The following is a 10785-nucleotide window of genomic DNA, read 5'->3' on the forward strand; positions in this document are numbered from 1 at the left end:
CAAAAATGTTGCATTTTTAGTGTCTTTGTTGTAATCTACTTCAATAGTATGAGTGGATAATCCAGACTTAATACAGACCACTGTCTGGTTCACACACATTCTGTGAACAGTGGTGTATTTCATGAACACAAGCTCACAGAACACAAGAATGCCACAGCATTCTGTTCATGCAACAGGTCCTTGCACGAATGGAATGCTTTTTGCAATCTTAGAGGGAGCATGTGTTTACTGAGTATGCTTCCATTGATGGAATCAGTACTCTGGGTGCCCCCAGTGTTTAGAAAACATGTGCAATCTCATGTCTTGTTTATTTAGAAAATGTACAGCCCAACTTTCAATATAAGAAATCACAAGCTAAGGGAAAAAAACAACAACACAACTATTGTTAAACTGCCCAATTAGCTAAAGTACTACCTCTACAAACTTGCCAACTAGTTAAAAAAGGTAGATCTGATTTTTTAAAAATGAAAAGTTCTATAGGAATTATATAGCAAAAGGAATTTAACCATCATTGTTCAAGTTTGTCTTACCTAAGCTGTTTATTAGTATTACTCAAGTACGTTATATCCAGCAATACCTGTTGTTGGCTCCACAGAAAAATACGGCTGGTCCTCAAGAATGCTGTAAAACAGACGGACGTTGGTTGGATCTGTAGCCGTAACCTGCATCACTGATGTACCTGAGGAAACATGGAAGGAGCTTATTTTTTTCTTCTTCTAATTAAATAGATATAGAAAATTCTTCATGACAATATATATGAAAACAATATTATGATGAGGAAAAAATCTTGAACAGAACAATTTTCAAAGTATATCTTTATAACATCTGTAAAAGGAGACTAGTTAAAAGGAATTCTAATAATTGCTTTCCATGTCTTCATTTATTATTTAAAATATTTATACCTTTCCTTTCTCATCTCCCTTTTGGGAGGTGTCCAACGTGACTGTTTCCCCCCCCCCCCTACTTCTTAGTAGTCCTATCCCCAGAAGGTTCACATCTTAAAGAAAAAAACATGGTATGGGAGATTAAAAGCCCAGTCCTAATTGGACCTTATGCTGCCAAAACACTCATTCTGGTAGCATAATGCCCTTTATGGCTGTTGCAACAGTCAACAAGCCATTCGGAATGGTCTGGCGGCCACTGCAAATAGTAACCAGCTGGGTCCGCATCCAATGAACCAGGGATGCCCGCTGGATGTTGGAAAGAGGAAGGGAGGGGTACCACGGGGCAGGGAGGAGGCTTGGATTGATACTGGGAAGAGGAATGTATTGGCGGTAGCAGCGCATGCTGATATCTGAACCCCATTCTTGGCCTCAGCCTTAAGCTCATTCTCAATACGTCAGCCTAGGTTCATGCAGACTGAGCCAGCTATGAAGCTGGTGCAGGTTCAAGTAGACTCAGTGGGCCAGTGCAGGCTTACCCTAGGGCAAGGGAACAAATATTCCAAGAGGCCTCCAGAGGCTAAAACTCCTCCAGAGACTTCAGCAGTCGCCTCTGCATTGGCGTGCATAGAATTAAGTAGGACTGGGCTATAAAAGAGGCCAAAGGAACTAAACAATGATGCTAAATCATGATCTTTTTCTCTCCTCCTATTCACAGGGTTGTTGGTGTTTCTTTAGCCACTGGGAATAGTTTAGCAATTATTTCGTCAGCCTACATATTTTAATCAACTGTTATATTAAGCAAGCACCATTTTAGACAAAACTCTGAATCAGACCTTTTTAACATATGCAGGAGTGGAATCATGCACGCCCTGCTCCTTCGATAGGCACAACTCACTTTTCCTAATTTTGCAGAGCAGTTCAGATGAAAAGGCTTCTTATGCACAATTCAGATACTTTAGTGTTTGGATCACATGTGAAGGGGGGTGATTAAAAGCAGTTCCCGTGTGATTAGGAAAAGTGGCATCCCAAAAGTAGGTGTAGTACACATGTAACTTTGCTTCTAACTTTTGAAGAGGATCCAATTCAGTGAGCATTACCTGAATTGGATCCAAGTTCCCATCACTTCTTCATCATCTAGTGCAGTGGTTCTCAAACTCTCCGGGAGTCTGAGAACCAGGGGCAACTGGGGGCAACCCAGGCACATTTAAACATATCTGGGGGACTGTGCAGCTTCCTGAAGTGTTCTGGAGACTCACAGCCCCCTCCACGAGCCTCCACTCTGCTGTAGTGGGCTCAGATCTGTAGTCAGAGCCCATTTTGGAAGTTTCGTGCCCCAGAACTCCAACCGCAAACTGGAAGTGGGCTCCAACTGCAGATCGGAGCCTACTCCAGCATTGGGGAGGCTCAAAGAGGGGGCTACAAGCCTCCAGGACCTTCCCAGAGGCTGCCCAGTCCCCCCCAGATATGTTTAAATGCACCTGGGTGCCCCCAGCACTGCAACTGCTGCAGTGCTGTCAGGACACCCATTTCTGGGTCACTCCCCTTAAGGGGAAAGTGACCCTTTTAGGTTCCAATGGTGGGATGCAACCCACCAGTTTGAGCAGTACTGATCTAGTGGGTTACTTACAGAGTTGAGGAGCCCTCAACAATGCACAATGTACCAAAGGGGTCTGCTCCTCTCCTGTACCTTTGTGGTGTATCCAGTGGCATTGCAAGCAAGGAGTGGGGGGGTTGTATGCCCTGAGTACCATGCTGGAGTGTCACCTGAGGGGGTGCTACATGAGGCCCAGCCAACATGGTGGAGGCCACCTCTTAGTGTTTCGATCCTGATTGGAGATCTTAGAAACACTAAGAGTCAGCAGCAGTGTGATGAAAGGGGAACTGAGGAAAAAGGAGGAAGGAGGCAGTGGCCTGATCACCACACTGCCCCTTTCCTCCTCCTTCCTCTACACCCCCTTCCTCCCACCACTGTGTTTTAGTGTATTGGCAGCTTCCTGACTGAAAAGCTGCTGAAACACTAAGAGGAAGCAGCAGCACAATCTGCCCACAGCCCTCTTCCTCCTCCTTTGGAGGGTCTTGCTGAGCAGTGGACAGTGCCCGGATTGCGAAGGTGCCTTATCCTCTTCTTCTGAGAATACCCAAAAGTGACATCATGTGACATTTCAACATCGCACGACATCATAACGTCACTGCCCCACTGTTTCTGGACCAGTCATGCCACTGAATACATCAGGTTTTAAGCTGCAGACACAATGTTAGTGTGGTTGGTGGGTACCCACTGGCACCATTTTCCTTTACAATTCTCCAAACTTAGCACAGCAATACTGCATTAGTCAGGGACATTCTGGCTGAAATAAAAATGGTGGGTGACAGGAGACATCCTCTTGTATTTTTTGAGGGGGTATGAGAAGGCTCATATATCTTCTGCCAAAGGTAAACTTTTAAAATTATTTTTTTTAAGTGAAAATGAAAACAAATGAGTCATATTTGTTTGATTCATTCTAACAATGAAAAAGAATGGGAAGTACAACAAATGACCTTTAAAATAAAATCCATTTATGTTTTTCTGTCATTTTTTCATAGCTTTCATTTGTTTGAAAAGGAGAATTTAAGCCGGTGTTTATTAATTTTTTTTCTAAGTGCATCTCTGCATTTTCATTGGATTTCCTGGAACCTTCTGCTTATCCAAACCTATGTGAATGCTTCCCGCCCCCCCAATAATTTTTCACCGTCATTTTCAGAGGTGGTCATAAAGGACTATGTGAAAAGTCAAAATAAGATGACTGTATCAATCCCTAATTTAGTGCCTCTGGTCTTTTAAAGAAACAAACTTATAAAAAGGAATGCATCTGAGATACACAACAGGACTCTGATAGCTTTTTTATATCCTGGAGGTCTTTAATGAGCATTTTCCACTGAAGAAAAGATAGGACAATCCATCTGCAGAAGACAAGTTTGTTTCTAGTTGGGAGCCAGATGTAGCCTAGATCCAAATCTGACACCATTCCCTCAGGCCTTCGACGAGATTATCCCTGTGAAGAAAATATTTTCCAGCAGTCTCATTTTATAATGCAGTGTTTATGTCAGGTTCATTTCTTACCCAACTTCTAAATAAAAATACAAATTGACCTCCCTCACGGGAAACCAAAACCTAGAGCTACTTTCCATAGGTTTCTGTGATCAAATCATATTATCACTTCTTATCCCGAGTCATTCCACTACCCCATGTTTTACTGATAAATTAGTCGGCAGAGCCCTAAGGACGTTTACTTGCTGATATAAAGCTATCATATTATCTGTAAGGAACTCTGGCTGGTTTCAAGGCATCAAAATCAACTTTCTAAACTAACAGCTTTTGTATTTGTGTCTTATCTGGAATTCTAAATGTATGTCATTTATTTTAGATGGCAACCCAACCATCTCCCCACTCCAAATATCTGGTTAGGCTGCAGGAAACATCACTGAAACTGCACTCTGTGAAGTAGATGTGGCGTCCTGAGGAAAGTAATTCTACCTGATAATAAAACATGCTGTTTTAAGCTGTTGTTTGTTCTCTTCAGTATCATCTGTCTGAATGACCCATGACACCCTGAAATATATGGCACTGGGTCTATGTCATGTAAAATGTTTGTTTAATTGCTTACACTCACCTGAGGTAATCTGAGGGAAGCAATGCATTCTGAAATCCATCTAGTTATGTTTGACTTTTTTGGTTGCAGTTTTTCAAAATCATGTCAATCCAGAGATGACAACAGGTTGGAAAAATAATCATTTCCAAATGTTGGCAAAGATGATCTAGTTATGCCACACAACTTGCTCTTACTGCAGGTTCCAAATTTCAATTTACTAAGATAAAAGCTCATAAAAAACTGTTTTATACTGAATCAGACCAAAACAAACTCTTTTAAAAAGCACTGTTCTTTGCAGTGCAATGTTGAAGATCACCAAGAACACATATTTGATGCAAAACCTGGCCAAAATCTTTTTTTGTCTGCCTCCAGTACTTAAATAGCATAGAGATGCTTTCTCTAAAGTGGATGAAAGGAAAAGTGGATTTGAATACAAGACAGCAAGGAAGTTGCTGCAAATGTGCCTGCCTGTGTATTTTTGTGGCCCTTGATCACACCCACTGCATTTGTTTACTCATAAATAAACTGATACATATGAGACGCTGCCAACACCAGGTTTCAAAGACCAGAATTGGTTCTCCCATAGTGCCCCATCCACCTCTGATGGTTCATTGGGTGCTACTCCTGCCACTAGTACTGATGGTTCTGGGTTGGTGGTGAGCCTTTAGGTTTTTTTTTTTTTTCCTGATGCAGATTTATTATTTTGTTATATCAATAAAGTGGCTCCATTTAACCCAAGCCTCTGTCTCACATGTTTATGAGGGAGAAGGCGTGCACAAGCAATCAGAGTTTGGACCCACTGCAGGGTATCATGAAATATCTCAGTGCTTTAGAACAGGGGTGCCCAAACCTCGGCCCTGGGACCACTTGCGGCCTTCGCGGCCTCTCAACGCGGCCCTCAGGGAGCCCCCAGTCTCCAATGAGCCTCTGGCCCTCTGGAGATTTGTTGGAGCCCGCACTGGCCCGACGCAACTGCTCTCAGCGTGAGGGCAACTGTTTGACGTCTCACATGAGCTGTGGATGAGGGTTCCCTCCACTGCTTGTTTCACATCTGTGATGCAGTAGCGGCAGCAAAGGAAAGGCCAGGCATGCTTTGTGCAAGGCCTTTTATAGGCCTTGAGCTATTGCAAGACCTTCATTCATTCATACAAGTTCCATCTTTAAAATATTCACTTATGTAAACTTATGTAAATTTATTCACATTTTAAATGTGAATTAGTTCTTTTTTTCCCCTGGCCCCCGACACAGTGTCAGAAAGATGATGTGGCCCTCCTGCCAAGAACTTTGGACACCCCTGCTTTAGAAAATGGACCCTGTTTGGCAGGGCAAAATGGTCTAATGCTAGACAAAGGAGAGAGGGACATTCATACTGCTATAAGAGGAGGTAAGGCGGGGGAAAAGTATGGGAAAAGTTTTAAATCAGGCTTTCAAACCCACTTAAATAACAAGTGTGATCTCATTAAATACCAAGTATACTTTCTAGCCTTGCTCATTTGGAAAGATGTATTTGTCTGTAGACATTTAACAACTATGATTGCACTTCATGCAAAACACCAACACTGTAGGGAAAACCACAGACCTGTATTTGCAGAAGAGGCCCTTTAGCATTACACTTTCATTTGATATAGCATGTGCATTTAAAATTCTAACAAAATTTGAATGCTGCATACGGCGAGAACGGACAGACTATGAGAACACACAAAATCTTAAACTAATGAGTGTTCCCATTGATACAAATATTGATTTCGGAACCTCACTCCAGTTGAACTATTCTGTGAAGAGGCTGTAGATTTTGAAGTGCCCTGAAGATGCTGGGTGCTTTTGAATACACTCTAGGAATGAATGACTTTTGATAAAATGTTCGGAATTGAAACCAGATTCATTGGTCTTGAAAGCAACAGGAGCTGTGACCATCTGCACCCTTCTTAAGTGTTAAGATAACAGAAGGAGAAAGTTGGCTAAGAGGGACTACACTTCAAATTCCAAGAAGGAAGTCAGGCTGAAGCAGATAGACAGAGCAAGCAGCTAGGACCAAGCCAGATATCAAATCCAATGAGGCAGGCCAGGGGTTGCTCAACTGGTCAGCAGCTTTTCACTTGTAGAGCTCCTCTGAGCTGGTATCAAGTCAGATGGACCAAGGCCGGTGAATGCCATCAAAACACTGTTGGTATATGTGTCATTCACATGTGAAATTCACATTATGCTAGATACAAGGCCTGTCTTCACTAAGGCCAAACGCACACAACCAAATTCAGTCACAAGGTAGGTTCAATGCTATGCTATATACCAGGTTGCGAAGGGTCTGGGGTGAATGATGCTTTGATGACCCCATGATGTCCATCCACCCAATAATGGTACACTGGGTACTACAACTGCTAACAGTAGTGAGGATGCAGGGGCTGCACCCTGATAGATTTGGGCTTTCAACTCAATGTCTGCCATGGCTAATCCATGATGCCACCTCTGATTCAGAAGAACCAAAGCTCAGCTTCATGTGCTGAACAGTTTGATACATTTTTGTTTTTGTCTTTGTGCCAGCACCTTGATAATCAACCCAAGAAGGTTTATTGGGTTTCAACCCTATCATTATTGAGTTGCTTTGGACCATTTTGCAATGACACAGTATCATGGAACACAGTTATTTCCTGACGGTATGTAATCTACATTGAATGGGAAAAAAGCAAAATGAAGAGAAGCGTCAGAGTACAGTATCTGAAAAAGCAGAAGGACAAAGTACAACATGAAATACCTTCTGCAGACATTTCAGGAACAGTGGCTTCATAAGGCCCATCCAAAAACTGTGGCTGAAAGAATAACAAGTGGATTTTCAGACAGCATTCAAACAAGCAAACCAACCAACCTTGTACTCCTTGATTTCAAAGTCAGTTTTTTAATGTCAATTTATTTCAAGTCTGTGATATATTTTAGGTGTAGATTTCTGTTAAAAGAGAATTTTAAAAAAACACTGTTACCTATCTATCCAACTGCATTGGAAATGGCAGACTGGTTGCGTATAGAAATGTTTCTGTAGACTCTGCTGTCAGTAACAGAAACTGGCAGTTCACACAGTTTTAATTACTATGTGACAGCCATCATTCTTTACAGTAAAGCTGCTGATTCCCCTCTTTGCATGGCTCTAACCTAGATCGTCAAATGCAATGAAAAAGACCAATTTAGCAGCCAGCGATGTGGGGATTATTCAAATTATTCAAAAAACTTTGGGGTTAATAAGAATTAGTCCTAAGGAATCCAAACAGTCAAAACCGTTTAATTCAAGGAAGGCAGTTCATCCCTTAAACCAACCTCCCAAGATAGAGATCTAACTGGAGACTGCTAAATATTGGAATCATGCACAATAAAATCTTACCTTTTTTTTTTTTTTTTAAGCACAAACATAAAATGTGCATCCAAAGAAGTAAAGATACAGAGGTACCCAGGAGTTTCCACTACACACTGTGGAACAGGGGTTCTTCTAATGTAAGCAGAAGATACTTGCATTCGCACAAGGTGACTTCCCCTTCATATAGGCACACCTTTCCAGAAAAACCCTTTACCAACCCCCAAGTCTAGTTTATTTTTGTTTGGAGAAGAGCTTGTAGTGATAGATGAGAAAGCTCTCTTTGTTCGGTGAATGTATTTCTCTGATACAAACCCAATGTTTTTAGCCATGCACCTAAGATCTACAAACGTAAAATGTGCCTGTAAGTGCTTGAAAACACTTGTATCACAGAGGTACATTAAATAAAAGAGTTGAGATTGACATCAGCTCTCTGTTGAATACTCACTTGGTGGGGAATGTGTGAAATCATTATAGGATTCTGCCTTAGAAGCAGCTTGAAAAACTATATTTTACATTGCTTCAGAACAAAATAAAAAAAAAAAAAAGATCAGGTTGAGAAAACTGAATGATCAGTGACTCAACTGCTTGAAGGTTTTAATATCATTGAAGGCCACACCACATGCCATCTGGCATCTTTTCCCTCTTTGGTACAATAGCAGGAGTTTCAGAAATAGCTTGGAAAGCAAAGCAGAACTGATGATCAGGGCCTAGGAGAGGGGGTAAAGGGGGTAATTTGTACCCAAACCCAGGGCCCAAAGCGGGGCCCTGGAGCCAAAGGAGGGGGCCCAGAAATTTCCTGGAGTCTTATGTTTCCCTATCTACTCAGACTTGTTGCCTGCATGGGATGCTGGGGACACTACTGATGCCACATGGTCTGGTAGACCTGGGCTCCAAAGACTTTTCCAGGTATCTCTTTCCTCCCCCTACTCTGTTTTGCCCCTCCCTGCCCCTATTCTGCTTGCCCGTCACCACCCTCCCCCGCTGTTTCACTCCCCCCTTTGCAAAGGGGCCCAAAAGAAACTGTGTACCCCCTGATAAAATTCCTCTCAGAGGTCCTGCTGATGACATAAAGGAGAGAGGGGAAAGTTGCCCTGTGGTGTCCATATTGCTCTTTTAAACAAATACAGGCTCTTGGAATCATGGTCATGATGACCATGACTGCCCCTACAAACAGAGCAAAGAGACACCTTTTAAAGTGGTGTCCTCTTATAGTTAGCAGGGGAGAGCAACTGTCCCTCTTCACCCCAGCATAGCGTCTTTTTCAGTGGCTGCTACTGATGACTCTTCTGTATTTTTTTTTTATATAACACTGTGAACCCTTTGGGGACAGGGAACCATTGAGTGATTGATTTTATTATGTAAACCATTTTGTGAACTACTCTGCTTGAAAAGTGATATAAATGTTTCTTAATAAAGTTCCACCTTTGCATTCTTTTACTACTCTGTTGTTTACACACACACATACACAAAAGTAAGTTTCACAAAACTAAAGAGGCTATGTGACCTTTCTTTGAAAAAACCACCATGTTTGTGCAGATGTACAAAATGTATCGTGATTTTCCATTTGCTCCTTTTGAAAAGAAGCATCATACTTCCCGAATAGTTGCTTTGAAAGGCTGTGAAAAGTAATTAATGAATTCTGAGCACTTCACCCTTTGGGCCCAATTAAATTTTAGTGCTAGTTGATTAGTGGTTAAACTTTTCTCCCTGCATTCTGTTCAAAAGTTGCCTTATAGGAGAGCCAGCAAGATACAGAGATGGAAAATGGCTTTCGCTTTTGTTTCATCATCATTTTGTTTTAAGAACTAAATAATAGCGAAGAAGAAGAAGAAGAAGAGGAAGAAGAGGAAGAAGAAGAAGAAAGAATCATTAAGAAAATTATTAGGTAGTGTATTTTTTAAACAGAGTGAAAAATAATTGCGTATTGTGCCAAAGTTCCGTTAATGTAATGAACCATGTAGGTTCCCGGAGCTTTTCCTTACTGGTAAAAGGATTTAGTATTAATCTGCTTCATTAAAAATTAATGAGGGGTAAATCAGTCGCTACTTAGTGTAATAGAATATCCGGCTAAATACGGAGCGTAAACGGCATTGTTGCTCAGTATGTCTGCTCTGATGCTGTGCCAAAAAATAAAAAAAATAAAGCCGCTGAAGCAACTTGCCAGATGTTGATAAATGAGCCCTTTCTTTGCTTCGGAAGACCCAAAGGAATTGCAAAGCCCTGAGTCAATACAGCGCTGATATTATTTTTAATTGTAGGATGTGTTCTCTTAAGAACCTGAAGGATTCTTGCATGCCATTCCAATAAGGGTCGGAAACATGTGCATTTCTATCCTGCAGACAGAGAGCTGTGACTGGACCATCCAGACCCATAACAAATCCACTGCAGGACTTGAACGGGAAAGAAGGACTAACAAGATACGCTTCTAGCAAGTATTGGCAAAGTTTGTATTCCTCCCTACAGCTCACGACCTCAAAAGAAACTTACAAGATTTTTCACTCACCAAGTCGGATTTAAGGAAGGCTTAGCAAAGCAAGCAGATACTAATCAACACCTCTGTTTGTTGCTAAGTCTCCCACGGAAAGAGTTACTGTACCTGGCCAACTTTCAAAGGATGTGTTAGAGTCTGTTCCTCCTGCGAAACCAATGGGCTCCAAGCCCAGCCACGTTTTGCTCTTCGAGGTCTCCCAAAAGTTTGAGCCAGGCCACCAGAGTTATCACCCTGCGTACTGGCAAGACATGGCCATAGCTGAGCCAGTGTCAGTGCAAGGGAGATCCATTTGTAACAACGCATGCTGAAATTTCCTTTCCAATCGATATGCATCTGCGGGAAGAAAAAGGCAACTCTTACAAAGCAGTGCAAATATTGATTCTGTGTCAAACTGAAGGCTCAATTTTCATGATTAGAAATTCTTTCTGTTCTTAAAAACAA

At 41.8% G+C, this 10785-nt stretch overlaps 1 protein-coding gene across 1 annotated transcript in view; it reads right to left on the reverse strand.

Annotated features, from left to right (window-relative positions):
• The window catches only part of CDH19 (cadherin 19), a 54825-nt gene extending 44347 nt beyond the window's left edge, over nucleotides 1-10478 (reverse strand). The window contains exons 1-3 of the mRNA XM_066622793.1: nucleotides 10450-10478; nucleotides 7263-7317; nucleotides 578-679 (exon numbers count right to left, since the gene is read on the reverse strand). Of these exons, the coding sequence (XP_066478890.1) occupies nucleotides 578-679; nucleotides 7263-7275 (115 nt within the window). The 5' untranslated portion in view covers nucleotides 7276-7317; nucleotides 10450-10478. The remainder of the gene's footprint in view (nucleotides 1-577; nucleotides 680-7262; nucleotides 7318-10449) is intronic.
• Nucleotides 10479-10785: the final 307 nt, after the last annotated feature.

Source organism: Tiliqua scincoides, chromosome 4, assembly GCF_035046505.1.
Source record: "Tiliqua scincoides isolate rTilSci1 chromosome 4, rTilSci1.hap2, whole genome shotgun sequence".
In the NCBI taxonomy this organism is placed as follows: Eukaryota; Metazoa; Chordata; class Lepidosauria; order Squamata; family Scincidae; genus Tiliqua; species Tiliqua scincoides.